General features: G+C 38.5%; 2 protein-coding genes across 8 annotated transcripts in view; one reads left to right on the top strand and one right to left on the bottom strand.

Annotated features, from left to right (window-relative positions):
- The window catches only part of BRCA1 (BRCA1 DNA repair associated), a 68,124-nt gene extending 50,674 nt beyond the window's left edge, over window positions 1–17,450 (bottom strand). The window contains 3 exon segments of the mRNA XM_081271653.1: window positions 7,702–7,755; window positions 15,982–16,080; window positions 17,349–17,450. Of these exon segments, the coding sequence (XP_081127779.1) occupies window positions 7,702–7,755; window positions 15,982–16,080; window positions 17,349–17,362 (167 nt within the window). The 5' untranslated portion in view covers window positions 17,363–17,450.
- A 254-nt stretch (window positions 17,451–17,704) lies between these two features.
- NBR1 (NBR1 autophagy cargo receptor) overlaps window positions 17,705–24,193 on the top strand; it is a 29,565-nt gene continuing 23,076 nt past the window's right edge. Inside the window, exons 1-3 of one of the 7 annotated variants that reach the window (XM_081271657.1) lie at window positions 17,705–18,163; window positions 19,506–19,671; window positions 22,490–22,600. In XM_081271657.1, the coding sequence (XP_081127783.1) occupies window positions 22,499–22,600 (102 nt within the window). In that variant the 5' untranslated portion in view covers window positions 17,705–18,163; window positions 19,506–19,671; window positions 22,490–22,498. Of the gene's footprint in view, window positions 18,164–18,227; window positions 18,526–19,039; window positions 19,187–19,485; window positions 19,672–22,489; window positions 22,601–24,193 lie in introns of those variants that run through there. The other 6 variants (XM_081271655.1, XM_081271656.1, XM_081271658.1 and 3 more) reach the window with 6 other exon arrangements.

Here is a 24,193-nt window from a genome sequence, read left to right as displayed (position 1 = left end):
AATCAAGTGGTGAAGGTGATACTGGATCTAGTACTGAACTGCAACAGGCCCGAGGTCTTTCTCGTGGTCTTTCTAACAGAGTCAGTGAATGTATAGAGATCTGATGAAGACTTTGTCCTTCTTTACCTACAAAAATAATGATTCTGTAGTTTTGGGGATGAAGATGTCAAAAAGCTACCCGGGGCCAGGTGCGGTAGTGCTGTATTCTCAGTGGCTCGGGAGGCTGAGATAGGAGGATCGTGAGTTTAAAGCCAGACTCAGCATTGGTGAGGTGCTAAGTAACTCACTGAGTCCGTGTCTCTAAATAAGATACAAAATAGATGGGGCTGGGATTGTGGCTCAGCGGTAGAGTGCTTGCCTAGCATGGGCGGGACCCGGGTTCGATCCTTAGCACCACATAAAATAAAAAATAAAGTATCGTGTCCACCTGTAACTAAAAACAAATATTTTTAAAAAAATGCATTACCATTTGTTTAACATTTGGGCTTTACCAATCCAAAAAGGCCAAAACTTGCCTCAGACCTTTTCTCTGAGAACCTTATTTAAAACTTATATATATGTTTTTCTTTAATTGGTGCATCATGTAGACTCCCCAGAGCTCTAAAACAGAATTTAATGAATTCTTTTTCTGAGTCCTGAAGGATATGCCAATGTTCTGTTGATCTGTCAATATTTTCCTTAGCTCAGTCTTTTCATGTCATATACAATTCATTTTCTTTTTTGAGTTTAATTTATGTGCTCTTTTCCTAACATAATGATAGATTAGAATCCCTTCTTGGTTGATTTTCACATACCTAGTTCCCTTGCATTGTTTATGTAATTCTATAGGCAAGTGCTTCACCTCGGAGCCACAACCCCAGCCCAACAATGCATTTTTTTAGCAAATGCAAATTTTCTGAAAGGTGATTTCAGCAAATAGAAAACAGCAAATCACAGTGCCACAAACCAATTCTGGAGATTTTTCAGAGTACTCAGTTTGGGGCACATCTATACTCCAAGCAGTTTAACAATGTTGAAGAAACTCATCTAATTTATTAATGCTTGTCCAAGTCTATTCTGGCAGAGAACACTAAATTCATCTCAAATTGGCAAAATAATGACAGATTGATTTCTGGCTACCTTTGTTTATCTTGGGTACTCAGGATTCCTACTCTCGTAACTGCCTTGTCAACAGAGATAAGATTGTGGACCAATATATCCTCTAAGAAGGAAAATACATATCCTGAGATATCCTGTGACTGGTTCCTCCAAATCTTGTCCATTTCTTTTTTTTTTTAATTTTAATATTTTATTTTTTAGTATTTGGCGGACACAACATCTTAGTTTGTATGTGGTGCTGAGGATCGAACCCGGGCTGCACGCATGCTAGGCGAGCGTGCTACCACTTGAGCCACATCCCCAGCCCCCAAATCTTGTCCATTTCAACAAGACTTTGTTGTCCTTCCTTCCTTCCTTCTCCTCCTCCTCCTCCCCCTCCTTTTTTGTACTGAGCTTTACCCCAGTCCTTTTTTATCTTAAGACAGGGTCTTCAGTAATTATTACCCAATGTACATGTATGATTGTACAAATGGTGTGAGTCTGCATCATGTACAACCAGAGAATTGAAAACTGCTCCATTTATGTACAATGAGTCAAAATGCATTCTGCTGTCATGTAAAACTAATTGGAACAAACTTTAAAAATCTAATTTCTTTAAAAAAAGTTATTTTAAAACCTAAAAAAAAAAAAAAAAAGACACGGTCATACTTAAATTGCTCAGAGCCTTGCTAAACTGCAAAGGATGTCTTGAACTTCTGATCTTTTTATCTCAGCCTCCTGAGTTGTTGGGATTACAGGCATACATACTCTGCTTGGCAAAGCTTTGTTTTCTCGAGCAAACCTACTGTCTGTACTTTAGTTCTAACAATTACACATCTGTCTTGAGCTCTTCATTTGGAAGATTCAGCCTAGATTTCCTGCTTGGTATCCCAGTTCCATGGGTCAAGGCTTTTTGTCTCCTAGAGACAAGAATTTTACCCTTAACCCTCACCCTCCTGTGGCTTGATCCCTGCTACTGAATTTCTTCTCATTTCTGCTGCTAGATTTCCTGAGAGACTGTTCAATATACATTGCTAGATAAGCCATCTCTTGCCTATTTCTGGATCTCTCTGATACACCAAACCCATTACTAGACACAATAATAATTCTCTGAAATCATGATCTAATAATCTGGGTATTAAACCTGCCTAGCACTGACTAACTCACCACTTAACTGGATTTCCACAGTTGGTCACTTCATGACATACCTTATTTGGTCTATTTGGTCTTTAGAACTCAACCACCCTTAGTCTATTTCATCTTATTATACACCAAAAAAATGTACAAGAAGGTCTCATCATTCCAGAGCACTGCTTCTCAAACTTTAATGTACATAAGAAACCAGAGTAGCCTGGGCAACATTGTAACCTTGTCAGAAGGAAAAAAAATTCTCCTGGGGCATCTTGTTAAAATGAAGATTCTGCTCAGCATGATGGTGAATGCCTGTAATCCCAGCAGCTCAGGAGGCTAAGGCAGGAGGATCATGAGTTCAAAGTCAGCCTCAGCAACTTAGTAAGTCCCTAAGCAATTCATAGAGACCCTGTCTCTAAATAAAATATAAAAAAGGGCTAGGGATATGGCTCAGTGACTAAGCACCACTGGTTCAAACGCTGGTACCAAAAAAAAAAAAAAAAAAAAAAAAAAAAGAAGAAGATTCTGATTCAGTAGGTTTAGGGCAGGGGTAAGATTCTAGCAGGCTTTTAAGTGATGCTATTGCTGTTGACACATAAGCTTTACTTTTGAGTAGTAAGTTCCTAGAGGTGCACTGTTCAATATAGCACCATTACATGTACAGCTACTGAGCACTTACAGTGTGACTAGTCTCAACTAAGGTGTATTCAAACAATGTAAAAAGGCAGGTTTAATACAAGAAAAAAAAAAAGAATGTCAAATATCTCATTAGTATATATAAATATATTTTGTGGTACTGGGAATTGAACCTCACTGTACTCTTACCACTAAGCTATATCCCCAGGCCTTTTCATTTTTTATTTGGAGACATGTCTAAGTTGCTGAGGCCAGACTGTGGGTGTAGCTCAGTGGTAGAGCACCATGGTAGTGTTTACCATGTGCAAGGTTCTGGTTTCAATGCAGTATCACAAACAAACAAACAACAACAACAAAAAACCCCTAGGGTTTAGCAGGGCAAGGTGATACATGCCTATAATCCCAGGAGACAGGAGGATCACGGGTTCAAAGTCAGCCTTAGCAATAGCAAGGCACTAAGCAACTCAGTGAGACCCTGTCTCTAAATAAAATATAAAATAGGGCTGGGGATGTGGCTCAGTGGTTGAGTGCCCCGAGTTCAATCCTTAGTACCAAAAAAAAAAAAAAAAACAAAACAAAACAAAAAACCACCCCAAAAACCCCAAAACTCAGGGTTTAAGTTGCTGAGGCTGGTCTTAAACTTGCATTTCTTTTGCCTCAGCCTTCCAAATCACTGGGATTACAAGCATGTAATTCAATTGGCACCACTCCTGGTTTCATTAATATTCTTTACATTGATTATAATTTGAAATGATAAAATCTTAGTCACAATTGAATTAGATAATATATACTACATAAATATATAATTAAAATTAATTTTACCTATTTCGTTTTACTTTTTTAAATGTGGTTATTAGTCAGGTATAAGCCTGACTTATAACGCCTATAATCTCAATAACTTGGGAGGCTGAGGCAGGGGGATCACGAGTTCAAGGTAAGCCTCAGCAAGTTAGCAAGGCACTCAGCAACTTAGTGTTTATTAGAAATTTTAAGTTACATTATGATTCACATGTGATTCTAGCTCTTCTAGAAAGTATTATAAATTTCATTCATACTGACTTCAAGTCAGTAATGAATGTCCTAGGTAATTTTTTTGTTCAGATTAGTACTATTATCTTTTGGGTAAAGTTCATTAAATATTTCGGAACTCTATAGTTACCCAGGTCAATAAAACTATTTTATTTTCAACAATCAGAGTTTACCCATAGAAAATTCAGTTAGCACAATTAATGCTAGGGAATATTCTTCCCAGCTTTCTCACTATATAGATCAAGGTATTATATAGATATACAGAAGAAATTTCATGAAAAACTTGATTTATTACATAGGCATTGTATTAGTCCATTTTTGTATTTCTATGACAAAATACCTAAGGTTAGATAATCTTAGAAAGAAAAGAAGTTTATTTCGCTCACAGTTCAAGAGGCTCAAGGCATTTATTGATGGCCTGTTTGCTGGCAGTTCGTGCAATGAATCACATGACAAGATATGGGTAGTTCCAAGTGTGCCCTTGGTCTTTCTCTTGTTATAAACTTATCAGTATTCAGTAAAGGGTATTCCACTCTGATGACCTTATCTAAACCTAATCATCTCCTAAAGCACGACCCCCCCCCCAGTATAGATTAAGTTTCCGTCCTCTTAGTACCTTACAATGGGAGTTACATTTTAATACATGAACCCTTTGAGGACACAGTCAAACTATATCCAAACCAAAGCAGACATTATATTGGATTTTAATCTAGTCTATCATTCAAAACACAACATAAGTCTATTTTAGGAATTCCAAGCCTTCTTCACTCTTTAATTACTTAAAAACACAAACCCTCTCGATCTCGATCTCAACAATTGTCTTCCTCTCCATCTCTGCCAAGGTCAACCACCTTATTCCCCCATAAAAGCTTCCTGTAGAATCATTCTCCTTTTCATTCATTATTGCTTATAAGTAATATCCCCCTGTCTTTTTTGTATCCATTTTTCATTTCCAATCCATTTTGCCTTTTCTTGGACCTTCTCTCTTAATGTCTTTTCCTCCCTGAGGGGTCATTCCTCTCTTAACACAATAAACATATGCAAAGTTAGGTCCTTTTTTCCTAGATATATTCTATTTTCTTCTCTTCCTACCTTTGTTCATGTTACTTCCTCTGCCTGTAATTTTCTTTTTCTATAAACTCTTTCAAAGTAACTAATTTAGTCCATTTTCCCTCCCTTCCTTTTTTGCAGTACTGGGGATTGAACCCAGAGACAAGTGCTCTACCACTGAGCCACATCCCAGCCATTTTTATTTTAAGATAGGCTCTAAGTGGCCTGTGTTGGCATTGAATTTATGATCTCTTGCTTCAGCTTCCTGAGTAGCTGGGATTACAGACATGCCTTATCACGCCTGGCTCTTCTTTCTTCTTTTTTTGGCAGGAAGCCATGTTGGAGATTGAACCCAAGGCCTGACATATGCTAAGCACGTACCCCAATTCAACCTTTTCTTAATTCACTACAATATTATATTCAGTATTCATTAGTCAAGATGACCAGAAAGCATATAGTGTATATCAAAAAGATTCTCATCAAGAAACAGGGATGGTGCATGCCTGTAATCCCAGCAGCTCAGGAGGTCGAGGCAGGAGGATGGGAGTTCAAAGCCAACCTCAGCAACAGTGAGGCACTAAGCAACTCAGTGAGACCCTGTCTCCAAATAAAATACAAAAAAGAACTGGGGATGTGGCTCAGTGTTCGATTCCCCCCTGAGTTCAATCCCCTTTACCAAAAAAAGAAACAAGGAAAATCACAACATTTACTTGTGTAGTGAGGCATACCCACAATCCCAGCTATTTAGTGTTAATAAGGGAGAAGGATCAAAAGTTTAAAGCCAGCCTCAGCAATTTAGCAAGATTCTGTCTCAAAATACAAAAATAAAAAAGGTTAGGGGCGCTCAGTAGTAAAGTGTTTGTATAGCACTTGTGAGATCCTGGGTTCATTCCACAAAAACAAAAGACGAACCCTTTAGGTTTAGGTATACAGCTCAGTGGTACAATGCTGGTTTAGCTATACAGGAGGCCTTGAGTCCAAAATTCATCCCCATTAAAAAAAGAAGAAAACAAAGGTTAATTTCCAACTTTCTTTCAACTTTTAAAAACTAGGACTTTATTATTTTGTTTCACAAAGTTACCAATCTGTGAAGAAACTAGGCTGAAGAATCACAAGAAAACTGTTGGAAACAGATTTAAACCAGTGGGGTAACATGGGAAAGGAGTAAAAAGACAATGGAAATGAGCCTCTGGGTCTTTGTTGGGACAAAAGAAAAGAAAGAATAAGATGGAATTCAGAGGAAGGAAGACACCAGCCAATTGGCAGACTTGTGCTCAGAGGGTATGCCTCCAAAGGAACAGGTTTCCTACAGCTTCAGCCAGCACTCATTATCCTTAAAGCAGCAGCTGTTCCCTTTTTTTAGATTATGGAAACATCCTAAGACTGATCAAAATTATGGATTGTTTTCCCAGAAAAAGTACATGCTCATAGCTTTTAATGTAATTAAGATTAAAATTGAATATAATTTTAGGACATTCATGAAGACTATTCATGAACAAATTAAGAACTCTTGAATTTTAAAAGTTCCAAAATGATAGATAGAAAATTAGTAATCGTGGTCAACTCTGGGGAGGAAAGCAGGAGGTGGGGTTCTTGGGTGGGAAGAAAACATACTGTGTATCATGTACCTTTTGTATTAATAAACTCATAACTAGGTACATGGCTTGCTTTTTCAATTAAAGGAAAAATTACTTTAAACAAACTAGCTGACATTCAGAGTAAGACTCAATCAATAGCTCAACATCAAGGAAAAGAGAAAGTCATGTTTCACTAAATTACCTACACTACTTTTCCTGAAATTCTTCAATTAAGAGACATTTTCATTTCAAAGGGCAAGATCCTTAAATATGTAAATACACTCATCCCCTATGAGAGGATATTGGTTCCAAGACTCCTCCATGGATACCAAAAATCTCCTAGTGGTTAAATCCCTTGTATGAAATAGTATTTGCATATAAGTACATATAATCTTAAGTCATTTCTAGATTGCTTATAATATTTAATACAATGTTAATGCTGTGTAAAGTTTTTATACTGTATCATTTAAGAGAATGATGAAAAGGTCTGTACATGTTCAGTGCAGACATTTTTTTTTTTTTCTGAATAGTTTGACCCATGTTTGGTTGAATCCAAGCATAGAGAGCCTACAGATTTCGAGGGCAGATGGAAGGCTGACTGTCTAAGTTGAATCACTGATATGAATGAATTTCAGCTTAAATAAAAACTAATTTCAGATCCCTTCCTATCTTTGCAAAGATGATAAAGCAGGCAAGCACTGAACCTTAGAAGAGGGAAAAGAGAAGGGCATGCAGAAATGAATAGAAAGGAGAAACTGGGAAGGCTGAAAAACAATTTGCTTGTTTCACAACTGCTTTTATCCTTGGACACAAAAACCAAACAGCTATTCAAAGTGATTTTATATCATTTTTTAAAAAATATTTATTCTTAAGTTTTAGATGGATACATATCTTTAGTTTATATTTATGTGGTGCTGAGGATTGAACCCAGTGCCTCGTGTATGCTAGGTGAGCACTCTACCACTGAGCTACAACCCTAGCCCCTTACATCACTTTTTATATACAGATAAGCTGTAGGAACTATGGCTACAATCACTTTATGATGACTTCCTAAGTAATTCTCTGAGAAAGAATGAATAGAATTGGGTTATGTTGTCATTTAATTGAAGAAACTAAAGATTCTATAAAGTTAGGTGTTTCCTGTGTTATAAAGAATAAGCACAAAAGCTAATAATGGAGCCACAAAAATACCCAAACTTACTTGCAAAATATGTGGTCACACTTTGTGGATACAGGTTCTTTGATCAATTCCAGACTAGAGGGGTAGGGGGAAAAAAAAACAAGAGAAAATAAATAAGGCTTAATAATTTATTTAAAAATAAATAACTTTTAGTAAAGAAGTTCAACTTTAAGCAGTTATAACTGAGTCAAAATATGACTTTAAGTTCATTCAATTCTTATTAAATGTCTGCTATGCTAGGAGCTAAGAATACAGCAGAAAATATGATCCTTAACTTTACTGAACTTTCAGACATTAAAACAGAATTATGTGAACTTAATACTCTATATTTAATTGTTAGCACTGAAAAAAGATCATCTGATAATTCTTCAATTAATTATTTTTCACTGATATATATTTCTGAGCTAATATGTTGAGTATGCATTTTACAACCTAATGAAACTCCATTAAAAACAAAAAAATTTCCTCTTACGTTACTTTTCCCTTATTCCTGGTTTCACTTTCTAAAGTCTTTAAGTTACCAACAGACAATCATGGTCCCAAAATGTTAAATAAAAAATTCTAGAAATAAACCGTAAGTCTTAAATTGCATGCCATCCTGAGTAACACCATGAAATCACGCTTCATCCCTTCTGGACCTTGAATCATCTCTTTTCTTAGTGTATTCAGGTTGTATTTGCTACTTGTTGTTAGTCACTTAGTAGAAGTTTTGTTTATTGTACTGAATGTCAGGGTATGAAAATGCTTGTGTTCAGGTAATCTTTATTTGATTTAATATGGCCCCAAAGCACAAGAATAGTGATGCTGGCAATTTGGATATACCAAAGTAAAGCATAAAATGCTTTAAGTGAGAAAATGAAAGTTTATCTTAGTTTATGTATGTGTAGGGGAAAAAACAGTGTATATATAGGATTCAGTATATCCAGGCACCCACTAGGGATCTTGAAATGCATCCCACACAGATGTGTATTTCTTTTGAATTCCCTCAAAATACTTTTTGGTATGTGATTGTTTTTGTAACTCAGTGTGGGAATTTTTGAGCATTTACACTCACAAAAAAAATAGTAAAATAAACTCCAGGTACATCAACTGATTTCAACAAATGGCCAATCTTCTTTAATCCATACTTGCCTCTATCTTAGATTATTTTAAAACAAATCCCAGCCATCATATCATTTCCTCTATAAATATTTTAACTATATTCTCAAAAAAGACACTTTTTTAGCATGATCATGAAACCATTATTAGTTCTAAAAAGAATTGCCTTAATATAATTTAATATATAACTAATGTTCCAAGTTGCTTTGCTGTCTCATAAAAATTATTTTAAATAGTAAGATATGTTTAAATCAGGACCCAAACAAGATTCATACATTGTATTTAGTTGCTATGTCTTAAGTCTCTCTCTTTTTGGTGGTACAGGGGCACTCTACCACTGAGCTACATACTTGGCCCCTTTACATTTTTTTTTTTTTTTAAAGAGAGAGTGAAAGAGGAGAGAGAGAGAGAGAGAGAGAGAGAGAGAGAGAGAGAATTTTTTAGTATTTATTATTTTTTAGTTCTCGGCGGACACAACATCTTTGTTGGTATGTGGTGCTGAGGATCGAACCCGGGCCGCACGCATGCCAGGTGAGCGCGCTACTGCTTGAGCCACATCCCCAGCCCCCCCTTTACATTTTTTTTTTGAGACAAGTTCTTCCTAAATTGCCCAGGCTGACCTTGAATTTGTGATCCTCCTGCTTTCAGTATCCCAAACCACTGGGATTATAGGCTTGTACCACTGTGCTTATCCTTAAGTCTCTTTTAATCTATATTTTTCCCCTCCTGTTTTTCTTCCTTGTCATTTATGTCAAAAACATAACAAAAGGGCTGGGGTTGTGGCTCAGTGGTAGAGCACTTGTCTGGCATGTGTGAGGTACTGGGTTTGATTCTCAGCACCACATATAAATAAATAAAGTCCATTGACAACTAAAAACAAACTTAGAAAAAACAAGGGCTGGTGGTATAGCTCAGTGGTATAGCACTTGTCTAGCATGTAAGGCCCTGGGTTCAATCGTCAGCACACAAAAATAATAAATAAGTAAAAAGATCATCTGACCTTCAGAATTTCCCATATTCTGGATGTTGCTGATTGTAACTCTATGTTGTGATTTAACATGTTCTTTTAGCCTCTTTATTTTTTGTAAAGTATACCGATAAGCTCAATCAAAGTCAGATTCAATTGTTTGGCAAGAACACTTTACAGATGTACTGTGTACTTCTATTACATCACTTCGGAAGGGTCATGTTTGATTTTCCATTACTTGGTAAAAACAATGTGATATAGCTGAATGAGGCAGTACATGCCCATAATCCCAGTGATTGGGGAGTTTGAGGTACAAAAATTGCAAGTTTGATGCCATCCTGGGAAACTAAATGAGATCCTTTCTTACATTATAAAAAAAAAAAAAAAAAAAAAAAGATCTGGGGGTAGAGCACCTCTGGGTTAAATTCCCAGCATTACACACACAAAAAAACCCAATGTAACTAATACTTACTAAAGGAAATTCCCATCCCTACCTGTCTATCCAAGAAATTTCAAGGCCTTTTTGAAATTAATTCATTAAGTAATACAACAAACATGTATTGAGCATCTACCAGGAAGGCACTGGTTTTGAAATATAACAGTGAACAAAATAAAGCCTCCCCTCATAAAGCTTATATTCCAGTTGCAGTAGGCAGTTGACAAATAAGAACAGATGGGGAAATGTTAAAGAGACAAATAAGGCAGGACAAAGGGGACACAGAGTGCAATGTGTGTGTAATGGGGGACACACACACACACACACACACACACACACATATAAATACGTTTTTGACAAATGACAAGGAAGAAAAACAGGAGGGGAAAAATCTATAGAAAAAGAGACTTAAGGCTAGGAAGAGTGGTATTAGGCCTATAATCTCAGTGATTTGGGATACGTGGAGCAGGAGGATCATACACACACACACATAACACACACACACACACACATACATATAGGGTGGTCATAAGAGGCCTAAGAAAGTGACAATGGAAGACAGCTGAATAATGTGATGAAATCAGCTATACAATAATTGTGGGTAGAATATCCCAGCAGAGGGAGCAAAGATAAACCCTGAGCAAGATTATGCCTGGTGTTTGTGTAGACAGCAGGTAGGCCAGGGTACTAGGATGAAATAGTAAAAGAAGTAGAAAGGTAGCTGGAAGCCTAAACAGGTAGGAATCTGTTAGTTATTTAGATTCGTACTGAATGAGAGCTTTAGAAACTGAACTTTGGTGGTCAAGTTTAGACAGGACATTAAAGAAGGGGTATAACCTGGTCATTTGAGAGGAATATGGTTCTTTTCATTAAATGTTTAACTTTTTAGAAAAGGATCACAAGAAAAGCTGAGGGGATAATAGCCTTGTTTTAAAGGGTTTGGTAATACAACTCTAGTAATCATGGGGTTTTTGACGCAGGACAGGGCAATGAAAAGAAAAGTACTGGCCAAAGTCAGAAGGTTAGGTTTCCACTATCAGTTCTCTCTTCGTCTCTTTTTTGTCTTTATAGTACGGAGGGTTGAACCCAGGGCCTTTTACATGCTTGACAAATGCTCTACCATTGAACTATATCCCTAAGCCCAGTTCTCTCTCTCTATTTTTAATCAGCACCATACCCTTGGGCCAAGTCCTCTACATGAATCTCAGTTTCCTTCTGTCACCTATCCTTCCAGTCTTCTGGGACTATTATGAAAATAAAATTTAACGTTACTTGGGCAACTGCTTCACAATATGAGGTGACTTGTACCAAAGTCAGTATTATTATTGAGACCAAATGTGATTTTAAAAAGAAAAAAAAAGAATGCCAATTTGTTACTAAATTACTAAAGCTAGATATGAAAGAAATTCTCACTAAAAGAGAAAATTGGACTTAGCTATGATACCAGATGGCTTACATTCTCACCACTGACTCAATTCTGAAATAATTATATTTCAGTATGGTAATTATAATCCAAGCTACACAAACATACTGTAAACACAAACTCTGAACAGATGAAAACTCCAATATGTAAAAAGGTAATGACTACTGAAAGAAGAGCTTGAAGACCAAACAGGAGCAAAAAAGAAAAAAAATTTTTAAATGTTCCCTGTCTCAGTCCTGATGAGAATAAATGTTTACTATAAAGGTGATTCAAATATTTTAAACTCGGGCTGCGGTTGTGGCTCAGTGGTGAAGTGCTTGCCTAGCAATGCATGAGGACCTGGGTTCAATTCTCTGCACCATATAAAAATGAAGATACTATGTCCACCTAAAACTAAAAAATAAATATTTTTTAAAAACTTAAAAAAATATATCTTAAACTCTTTCAAACCAGGCAATATTTGAGCCTAGGTTTAAAAAACAACAAACCACCAGGGTATTTTTTTTTTTTTTTGTACAGTGCTGGGGATTGAACCCAGGAGTGTTTTAACAGAGCTACACCCTCAGCCACTACCACCCTTTTTTTTTGGCACCAGGGATTAAACTCAAGGTGTTTAAGCACTGAGCACATCCCCAGCCCTATTTTGTATTTTATTTAGAGACAGGGTCTCACTGAGTTGCTTAGTGTCTCGCTTCTGCTGAGGCTGGCTTTGAACTCGTGGATCCTCCTGCCTCAGCCTCCCAAGCCACTGGGATCAAAGGCATGCACAACCATGCCCAGCTCTTTAGCCCTTTTTATTCTTTGAGACAATGTCTTGCTAAGTTGCCAGGGTAGCTTTGAACTTGGCATCGTCCTGTCTCAGCTTCCTGAGTAGTTAGGATTATAAGCATGTGCCAGTGTGCCTGACGAGACTACACATTTTAGCAAATTCTTCTGAAAAGTCAAAACTTTTACATACTTACATGTAAAAAGTTTGAAAGAGTAACCAGTTATCACAAAAAACTGCCAACTGAATTGGGTATAGTATCAAAGGCCTATAATTACACACAGTGGAAGGGCTGATATGGAAGGACTATTTGAGCCTAAGAGTTCCAGACTAGAAAAAAAAAAAAAAAAAAGATATAACTGCAAATTGTACTATTGTACTATTCTGAGCACTGTGAAAAAATAATGAAGTTGGGACCAGAGGCAGTAGTGACAGGTTTTCGTTTGTTTTGGTACAGGGGATTGAACCCTGGGAGGCTTAACCACTGAGCCACATTTCCAGCCCTTTTAATATTTTATTTAGGGACAGGGTCTTACTAAGTTCCTTAGGCTGGCTTTGAACATACCATCCTCCTGCCTCAGCCTCCTGTGCCTGTAGAATTATAGCTGTGCAGCATGCACCCAGCAATAGTGCAAATCTTTAATTCTAGCTACTCAGGGGCACTCAATCACTGAGCCACATCCCCAGGCCTATTTTGTATTTTATTTAGAGACAGGGTCACACTGAGTTGCTTAGTACCTTGCTTTTGCTGAGGCTGACTTTGACTCTAGATCCTCCTGCCTCAGCTTCCATAGCCACTGGGATTACAGACGTGCCCAGTGCACCTGGCAATGTGTAAGTTGTTTTTTTTTTTAGTTGTTGATGGACCTTTAATTAATTTATTTATTTATGTGTGGTGTTGAGAATTGAACCTAGTGCCTCATATGTGCTACGCAAGCGTTCTACCACTAAGCTACAATCCCAGCTCACTGTGTAAGTTTTTAAATTGATGGTTTAACTTGCCAGAATGAGAAAGCACATTATGTTTTTATGACTGAGTCCCATGAGCATGTAAAATAAATGGACCCAGATGCCACATTATTGAAAACTTTTTGATCACTATAATTATCATATATGTTTTGTGATTTTTTTTTTCAAAAGCAGCTGTCTCCCTACAATGTTATTTCCTGCTTTCCTGGTTCTGATGTTTCATAAATTAGGCTGTAAATTTTATTTATCTATTGTTTTTGTCAAGCTGAAATGTTGAGAGGTAAGAGAATGATTACTTATAAATTTCGTTATTTCCCTGAAAACACAACTTGTATTTTCTTTAATCTTATTAACTTGACTCCTAATATGAAAAACAATTCTCATGAAGCATGAAAGCAAATTTACTTGAATTTTCCCTTCTTTACTGAGGGTAAAAGGCAAGAGGTGCAACTTTTTACAAAATCTTTTTTATTTAGAGATAGGGTTTCGCTAAGTTGCTGAGGGTCTCACTGAATTGCTGAAGCTGGCTTCAAACTTGTAACCCTCTAGCCTCAGCCTCATGAGTTGCTGGGATTACAGGTGCTTGTCACCATGCCTGCCTCAATTTATGTTTTTGAGTGCTACCCACTACTAATCATCACTATATTTAAAAAAAATAATAATAATGGGGCTGAGGTTGGGGTATAGCTGAGTGGTAGAACATGTACTTAGCATTTAAGAAATCCTGGGTTCAATCACCAGCACCAAGAAAAAAATGAAAATAAACTATTCAAAGAATCAATTTAGCTTATCAATTAATTTGGCTTATTGAGTGGCTTCCATATCTTAAGTACTATTCTATCTTCTATTGAAGATACATAATTAAACAAACAAACAAAAACTTTTGTCCTCATAGAGTTTATATTCTGTAGGGAGATGAATAAATCATACATAACTCAGATAGTTACAGAGAAAAATAAAACATGAAAGGGGGATAAGGGGAATGTTGGGACATTATAATTTTAAATAGGATTGCCTAGAGATACTTTTCGAAAAGGTGTTATATGAAACAAGATTTTTAAGCCACACAATTATCAGGGGAAGGAAATTCTAGGCAGAGGGAACAGAAATACAACAGTTCAGAGGCAGAATATGTCATATATGAAGAACAGTTAAAAAGCCAAAGTCAAGTCCAGAGAGGAGAGTGGCAATAATTCTAATTCTTCTGATTTTCTTTTTTCTTTTTTTTTTTTACCAAAAGGGTCTAAAATATGGATTCCCATCTATTTAGTAGACTTAAGAGAAACTAAATCTTAACCTTTGTTGTATCATGGACTCCTTCTCAGAGTAACGCTTTAAGTTTTTTTAATTTACTTTTTCTGCAGAGATCAAATTCAGGGCCTAGAGTATGCTAGGCAAGTGCACTACCACTGACCAATACCCCCAGCCCTGAGTAATGCTTTTATGCCTAAAGATACAAAATTATACAAAAATCTAACCTACAAGGGTCCTGGAGGGTCTACAAGAACTCCAGAATATACACAAAGAAACTTTATCAGATAATGGCAAAGTTTTTTTTTAATATTTATTTTTTGTAGTTTTAGTTGGACACAATGACTTTATTTTATTTATTTACTTTTATGTGGTGCTGAGGATTGAACCCAGGGCCTTGCAAGTGTGAGGCAAGCGCTCTACCCCTGAGTCATAACCCCAGCCCCAGGTTCTATATCTTGATTGTACATTGATTCCAGTGCCTTCAGTGTGCTAGGTAAGTGCTCTACTGCTGAGCCAAAATTCACTGCCTTGCACACCTAACATCTCTACTGCACACCTAACATCTCTGTATTTTACTGTATGTAAATTTTACCTCAATTACGAAAAAGAAAAAAAATTGAATAATCCAGCCCTCTCTTCATTTCATGGATGGAGAGAAACAAAGACTCACTCAGAATCAGACCTTCTAAAAAGCTTCAAACACTTTCAGTTTTTTTTTTTTTGTTTGTTTTGTAACACTGGGGATTGAATCCAGGGCTACTCCACCATTAAACTATATCCCCAGACCTTTTTATTTTTAATTTTCAGACAAGGTCTTGTAAGTTGCCCAGGCTGGCCCCAAACTTTGTGTGCTATGACACTTCAGTTACTTGAGGTTTTGTTATTTAAATTAACTGGGTCAATTTTCATCAAATATTATTCCAAAGATCAATCATTTCAGAGACACCAAGCATTTGTGATTTTATTTTTCTGTTAACTATGCCCATTCAAGCAATCAGGCTGGCTTTACAGCTGGGAAAAAAAGCCTAAGTACCACTTAATCCAAAACAGATACCTGTTCCAATGCAGCACTAATCCAGACAGTCTGTAAACTGGGGAAAAAGGGAGCTGACTTAAGTACCCTGATCTTTTTTTTTTTTTTTTAAATTGTCCATGGACCTTCATTTTATTTATTTATTTTTATGTGGTGCTGAGGATCAAACCCAGTGCCTCACACATGCCAGGCAAGTGCTCTACGACTGCGCCACAACCCCAGCCCAATCACCCTAATCTTAATAGATTTATTATATTTTTTCCTTCCTACTATGTATGGTCAATTCTTCTCATTTGCTTAAGAGATAATCATACAAGGAAGAATCACAAACTAATAAACTCTTCTATTGACTTACCAAATTGGACACTCTAAGATTTTCTGCATAGCATTAAGGACATTTTGTACTTCTTCAACACGAACTGCAGATAAATCCATTTCTTTCTGTTCCATTGAACTTTAACACATAAAATACAAAACATAAATAAATAAACCTCTTTAGAAGGTTTATAAGAACGGCATCTTAAGTATCATTTCTAAATAAAAGAAAATTAAGACTGGAGTGCTTTATAATCATTTCAACCACAGACCAAATGACAAAGGTTTCATTCAAAAAAATTCTAGCAGTTGCTTTTTGTGATTAGACTATTTGAATTCTCAAATCACTCATACATAGCCTCCAACCCCTTCCTTTGGTCTTCTCCTTTTTCCAAGAAAAGGAAAGCCACGGTGGGTGACTGATTGGGTGTGGGGTGATATTGTCAGCTTTCTCCATCATCCTGGCTGTTTTCTTTTTCTTGCTTGAAACCAAAAACAAGCAAGGCACAATAGCATGTACATGTAGCCTCAGACCCTCTGGAAGCGGAGGCAGGAGGATCTCCTGAGCCCAGGAGTTCAGGGGTCTGCCTGGGCAACAGGAGACTCCACCTCTTAACAAGCCCCCCAAAACACCACCAACAATAAAACCAATACACGTCAACCCTTCCCTACTCCACCTCTTCCCCAGTGTTTCCCAATGATCTGCAGTCATTTCACAATACTCAGAAATGTCTCAGCCAATTGCACCTGTTACTACTGATGTCCCCCAACATGTACTTCCTTCTACTCCCATCTCAAAACGCATATCCAGTTAGGTTTTTCGTTTTGATACTAAGCATTGAACCCCAGGGATGCTTTACCATTGAGCTACATCCCCGGTCCTTTTTATTTATTCATTCCTTTGAGACAGGGTCTCGCTAAATTGCTGAAGCAGGCCTGAAACTTGCCATCCTCCTGCCTCAGCCTCCGAAATTGCTGGGATTACAGGCGTGGGCCACTGCGTCCAGCTGGATCCAGTTCTTAAGGGTTTTTTTCCTCAAAATCCTGTCTGCTCCTCCTCGTCAAGATCCTCTCCTCACACTTACCAGCCAGTATTCTTATACTCATGGTGTCCCCCTCAAGGCAGATTCCAATTTCTAACACCAGGATTTTCCGTCCAACACATTGTGCCGCCTTCCTATCCTGAGAGCGCCCCTTCCAATCCACAAACTGTTCCCCTCCCAGGATTTCACTCAGATTCACACTGTCTTAGGCCCTTCAGGAACCGTCCGCCGCACCTTCTCCCCGAGCCGAATAACACCCGTCTTGCTCTCCTTTAGGAGACTCTATTCTCACACCAACCTCCCGCCTGTCACCGTGAATTCTCTTTGGACCCCTCTCCCGTCCCTAGGGCTCTTCCATCTTTACCCAGAGCAAAGCATCCAAGTTTCCTGGGCCCAGGGGCCCAGATATCTGAGAAAGCTGCGGGGATGGACTATCCAGAAAGTCTTGAAGAACTCACGCCGCGCAGTCGCAGTTTCAATTTATCTGTAATTCCCGCGCTTTCTGTCGCCAAGGAAACTGGCCTTTGCAGCCCAGCGATAGCCTCTCAGAATGCAAGATCAAGACACGTTGGCGGAAGGGCGGGGCATAAAAGGGTCGAGGGACTTTCGGGGCTCGGGATTGGTTAGCCATTCTTTCCCTGAATGACGTAATGAGCGAGAGACGGAAGAGAAAGAATTGAGTCTTCTATTACGCGCGCGCCAGCCTGCCTCTAAGTTTCCAGCTGTGGGGTATTATGTCACAGTAATTACGGTACAAGTGTTGGAATAGTCATCTAAGTCTCCAATAAGAGCGCAACATAGTACCCAAAGCAGTGGCAAGGAGGCTACATTGGCCCCCCCAACCTTCCACTGCAATGGAAGTCTTCAGTTTAGGTAAATAAGAGGATAGTGGAGTAGGAGGGGCAGCGACTTCCAGCATGCATTGCGGAACGAAAGGCCTTCGCTACAGTGTTTCTTGGAAACTGTAGTCTTATAAAGAGGAGCTTCCGACACCGGAAGCGGACACAATTCTTAAGGCAACCCAGTCGGTAGATTGGAGACCTCTTCACGTTATGTACATCAACAGCTATGGATTGGAGTGTTGTGTTTTTCGCGTCTTAAGAGCGGACACTGGACTAAACGCTAGAAAGACTACAATTCCCATCAGCCCTGCAAATCTCGGGCAAGTAGTCCTCTAAGGTCAGTGAACTGAGGAAAAGCAGGAGTTACCCGCTCCGCCTAGGAAGGGGAAATTCGCCCAGGCCCACGTCTGCGCACCTGTAGTTCCTCCCCTCCGGCCGGCCCAGTGTTTGTTATTGTTATGAGGTTCAGCCTTGTCCTGCCCCGCCCCCGCCAACGCAGCTTCAACCAATCTGCAGGGTAATAATTTTGAGGGACAAATTGTCAGAGCCAATCATCTTTTTGGAAAGTCAGAGAAACAGAGGACTAGGCCCTGTCTCTATCCGCCATGTTAGATTCACCCCGCAGGGATAACAGCAGGCCCAGCAGCGAACGGTCCTTGCACTGGCCTCCGGCAAGCGCCCCCCGGGGGCGGTGAGCTGGTAAGGAAGCAAATGCGGTTACCTTGGTGTGGGGTCACGTCGCACCAAGAGGGCTTGGGAAAGTTCAGAGGAGACTCCTGAAAAGAGGAGAGACTTTTTTCCGTGTCTAGGGCAGTCAATCTTTTTAGTGACCAGATGAGAGAGCCATTCGTGTTCTGAGGGATCGTGAGGGTGGATACCGCTGGAGGGATGGAGAGTCCGTGAATCAGAACACTGGGTTTCTTCCGAAGGAAGACCGAGATTCTCCAGTTCAAAAGCTCCTAGGCAAAGAAAATGAGAGCCCTAAGGGGGTGGTGACACTGTCTTGGGGACATCGAGTACTAGAAAACGATAATTGGAAGACTAGGATTAAGACTGCAAGAAAGAAATGACATTACCCATACACCTTCCCCATTCCATCCTCCTTTTATTTTTTTATTTTTTATTGTTTTTTTGAGACCCTCTTAAAGAGATCTCCTTGGTCTGAGACTTTTGGTATTGGAAAGTCACTCTTTCCTATTTGTCAACTATCTAGTTTTCAGGTCACACATTTGAAAGCCTGGATAGCTTCTGGTGAAGACAATAATAAAAGATTAGGTTCTCAGGTCGGTTTCATTAAAAGTATTTGTTGAAGCTGAAAAAAAATCTGCATAGAGGAAAAGCTGATTTGTGCCAAGTGAAGGTGAGTCAGTAGCATGAACTTAACACCAATTATGAAAGCTGAAGTTCTAGGCCCGAGTTATCTGATTCTACTGGTTTAAAGTCTACAGGAACAAATGGAACTAACTATAGCTTTGGTATTTCCACAAGTTCAAGATTAATGCTCTTGCTGAAAGAATTCTCAAATGTAAGCAAAAGAGATGGGCATGGTTTTTGTTTTTTTTGTGGTACTGTGGATGAATCTAGGGCCTAGCTCAAGCTAGGCAAGACTCTAACACTAAGCTATGTCCCCAGCTCTTTATAAATTTTATTTTGAGACAGAGTCTTACTAAATTGTCCAGGCTAGCCTGCATCTTGGATCATCCTGCCTCAGGTTCCACAGTAGATGGGATTAAAGGCATGTGTCACCACATCCGGTGTTAGGCAGTTCTTTATGAAGACCTGGCTGTGGTCCAGTTGAATTAGAATCTCTGACTTCCTGTTTTCTGCTATTGGCAAACCAGCTGGGTGAGTTCCAGATTATCCAACTAATTCTAATTGTGTAATTTGAGAAAAGGGAAGGATACATTAGTTTCCTTCCAGATTCTCAAAAAGTGTAAAAGAATGTTTCTTTTCTTTTGGGGTTGGGTGGGGTACTGGGAATTGAACCCAGAGGTACTTTGCTACTGAGCTACATTCCCAGTTCTTTTTATTTTTGAGATAGGGCCTTGATAAGTTGCTTAGGGCCTAAGTCACTGAGGCTGTCCCAAAACTTGAGATCCTTCTGCCTCAGCATCCTGAGTTGCTGGAATTACAGGCATGTGCCACCATCCCTGGCGGGAAGAATGTTTTTTGAAGTTGGAAAGTGAGAATATATTTTGGAATGTCACTTTTGGCAGACTGAATCAATCACTTCATTCCCCTCATTTTTTTCACAAAGTCCTGGGAATTTTATAGGAATTCTGACCAACCTTGAGGACTCCAAGAATTTTATGCAATGTGAATAAATGCTTGATGGCAGCAGGATTGGGGCTAGAGACTAGTATTATTTTGGCAGTGAACTGAACTTTAGGTGAAGACGAAGAATGGGAAAAAATTTTATGGGTTTTTTAAAAAATCTGTAATCTTCAGAGAGTTCAAGATTCTCAGAATGATAACCTCAAGTCTATTGTTTCACAGGGCAGTACTTTATACTATTTTAATGCCCTAAGGACTGGTTTACTATAATAATAATTTTGTATTTTAAATGTTTTCAAAGAACTTGCACACACTTTCTGTGTTTGTGCTGAGGAATAAACTCATGCCTTTGCACATGCCAGCATCTCCCTACCATTAAGCTATAATCCCAGCACCCCCTCATTTTTATTTAGTCCCTACAATAAAATTGTGAGATAGGCAAAGCAGAGATATTAGTCCTATTATACAGATTAAATAACTGAAGCTCAGAGATGAACAGACTGTTCAGAGTTAAATGACTCATGTTGTGCCAGAGCTATATCTAGAACCCAAGTCTTCCTACCCCTTCTTGGGAACTCCCAGGACTTATTCATCTCATATCGCCTATATGCGGGGTAGAATCTGAGTAGTTGCAGATTAAAAATGGGATGAGCTGGGCCTGGGCACATAGACCTGTAATCCCAGCTATTTAGGAGGCTGAGGAGGAGAATCACAAGTTTGAGGCCAGCCTCAGCAGTTTAGTGGGACAATAAGCAACTTAGCGAGAACCTGGCTCAAATTTAAATTAAGAGGGCTGGGATATGTATGTGTGTATAAACAACCATAATACCATTATTGTGTCTAAGAAGTTAACAGTTCCTTAATCTAGTATCTATTTTGGTTTAAAAAGATTTTTTTTTTCCTTGAGACAGGGTCTTGCTAAATTTAAAAATTAAAAGGGCTGGGATATAGCTCAATGGTAAAGCACTCCTGGGCTAAATCTCCAGTACCAAAAAGATAGATAGATATATATATTCGTGTACATATGTGTATATACATATGTATACATGTGTGTATAAACAACCATGATACCATTATCATACCATTACAATTTCTTAATCTAATATCTACTCTAGTCCCCCCAATTTTTTTTCTTGAGATAGGGTCTTGCTAAGTTGCCTAGGGCCTATAAAGTGCAGTCAGTCCTTAGAGATTTTACAAATGCTAGATGATTTCTGTCATGTAGTCAAAATTTAAATACTGAGCAGACTTTGTTGTTGTTGAGATGGGGTCTCACTATGTTAACCAGGCTGGCCTCTCCTGGGCTTAAGCAATTCTTCCTGCCTCAGACTCCTAAGTAACTAGGACAACAGGCTTATGCCACTACACCTCGCTCGACTTCTATTTCTAATGTGGAGGTTTCTTAATAACTAAATTTTTGTGTTTTATTTAAGTCAAAGTCTTTATGACATAGTTTGGGCACTAATATCCTTATTTCTTAGAAGAAATAGTTCCAGGCTAGGGTTGTAGCTCAGAGGGGGAGAGCTTGCCTTGCACTTGTGAGGCCCTGGGTTCAATCATCAGAACCACATAAAAATAAATAAATAAAATAAAGTGTTTTTTTTTTTTTTTTTTTTTTTTTTTTTTTTTTTTTGCAGTACTAGTACCAGGGACACTCTTACTGAGCTACATCCCCAGCCTCTGCCCCCCCTCCTTTTTTTTTTTTTTTTTTTTTTTAAAGACAGAATCCTGCCTTGGCCTCCCTAATTGCTGAGATTATAAGCATGAACCACTGTGCCCAGCTAGAAAAATTTGGTTTTTTGGGGGGATTGGGGGGCACAGAGAGACAGGGTCTCACTGAGTTGCTTAGCACTTCACCGTTGCTGAGGCCGGCTTTGAACTCTCGATCCTTCTGCCTCAGCCTGCTGAGCTGCTGGGATTATAGGCCTGTGCCACTAGACCCAGCCAGCAGTTCCTATTTAACAATGAAATTGGTTTAAAGCACCTACTAGAACTGGGAGCAGAGGCACACAGTTGTAATCCAAGCCACTGGGGAGGCTGAGGGCAGGAAGATCACAAGTTCCAGGCCAGCCTTAGAAATTTGGTGAGATCATAAGCAGCAAGGTGAAAACCTATTTCAAAATAAAAAGGGCTGGGGATGTAGCTCAGTGGAAAATCCCCCTTCAGTCTGATCCCCAGCACCAGAGTAAATAAATAAAACACCTATTAAATTGTGAATTCCCTAAGAGTAAGGACATTGTTTCTCTATTTGCTTCTGTCACTCTCAAGCATAGTCCATAATAGATCTTCACAAGTATTCACAAATATTTGTTCAGTTTACAGAACCTTTTTAATGTGTGTATATATGTTTTTCCTTCTCTTTCTCTTTTGCCCACCCTCCCAACTGTAGCCCCACAGCATGGAACCGCAGGTTACTCTAAATGTGACTTTTAAAAATGAAACTCAGAGCTTTCTGGTTTCGGATCCAGAAAATACAACTTGGGCTGATGTTGAAGCTATGGTGAGTATTGCTTTATTTTGCTTCTCAATGGTTTAAGCATAGATTTTTTTTCTCAAAGTAGCTATTTTTAGCAGTGTTATTTTGTGGCTGTTAAATCTGTCATATTTACCATTTCTGGGCCTTTTGGAAAATTGTGTTTGACAGGGATTTAGTATTTGTGTAGAAGATGTGCCCTGATAAAGGGAACAAACAACTAAGTTGCTTTTGAAGAGTTTACAAAGGGAAGGTAAAATTACTTTTATTTAAATGAGATAGGAGTTAGAAATATTCAGAAACAGTCTGAAGAATTAGTCCTACCCAAGCAGGCCTCAGGGGAATGTCTGTTGCCTGACAGCAGATATGTCACTGTTGTTTGTCTACTACTAAGGATATAATTTGTATTTTGCAAGAGCCTGATTGTTTTTATTGCCAGGTCAAAGGTTGAATATCTGAAGTTGGCCTGAAAAAACTCCCACAAATGCTTAGACAACAGTTTAACTGTTCCTTTTTTTGTTAGTGCTTTTCCTTGTCTTTGGATGCCCTTTTTACTCTTCTGGTTTTGTTGGGTTTGCAATGGTGAATGTTTCATACATGCCTTTATTTATCTAATGAAATCCTGGTGTTAAAAGCCTGCCCTTGTATCCTGGGCTCAGTGGGGCACACCTATAGTCCCAGCTACTCAGGGACTAAGGCAAGAGGATCACCAGTTTGAGGCCAGCCTGGGCAACTTAGTGAGACCCTGTCAAAATAAACACTAAAAAGTGCTCTGGGTTTTGTTTTTTGTTTTTATTTTCTTTCTGTTCTGATGCATTGATATCTTATTGCTTTAATTTGCATTTTAATTTGACTATTGGTAAAATCAAACATTTATTATGTATTATTTTTATTTCCTGAATTTTCAGAATAAATTTGGCCATTTTTACATGGTTTTTGTTTTGTTTTGTTTTGTTTTATAGTGCCAGGAATTGAACCCAGAACCACATGCATACTAAGAAAGTGTTGAACCACTGAGCTGCATCCCCAGCCCTTTTCTTTAGTATTATTTTAAGACAGGGTCCTCCTGAGATGCCCAGGCTGGCCTTGAATGTGGGATCCTCTTGCCTCCGCCTCCTGAGAGTAGCTAGGATTATAGGGATGCACCATGGTGGCTCGCTTGGGTTGTTAATCTTATTATAGTTTTGCTGATGCTTTCTATGTGTTATGGATATTAAGCTTTTGTCTATAATCAGTTGCAAATATTTTTCCCAGTCTGTTGTTTGGCTTTTGACTTGTAGTATTTTTCACCATATAAAATGTTTAATTTTTGCAGAGTATAGTAGCACACACCTATAAGCCCAGCAACTCAGGAGGCTAAGGCAGGAAAAATCACAAATTCAAGGCCAGACTCAACAAGTTAGTGAGACTCAGTCTCAAAACAACAAAAAAGGGATAGGGATGTAGCTCAGTGCTAGAATATCCCTGGGTTCAATCACCAGTAACTTTTTTTTTTTTTTTTTTAGTTTAAAATGTTTAATTATATATAGTGAAATGTGCCCACCCCTTCCTTTATGACTTCTGGGTTTCTGTTACAAACTGCCTTTTTGATGTCTGGATCATATAGCAAATGTTTTTCAT

Source organism: Spermophilus citellus (genome assembly GCF_964194105.1).
Source record: "Spermophilus citellus genome assembly, chromosome: 17".
NCBI lineage: Eukaryota > Metazoa > Chordata > Mammalia > Rodentia > Sciuridae > Spermophilus > Spermophilus citellus.
This window is presented reverse-complemented; position numbering and strand designations above follow the sequence as displayed.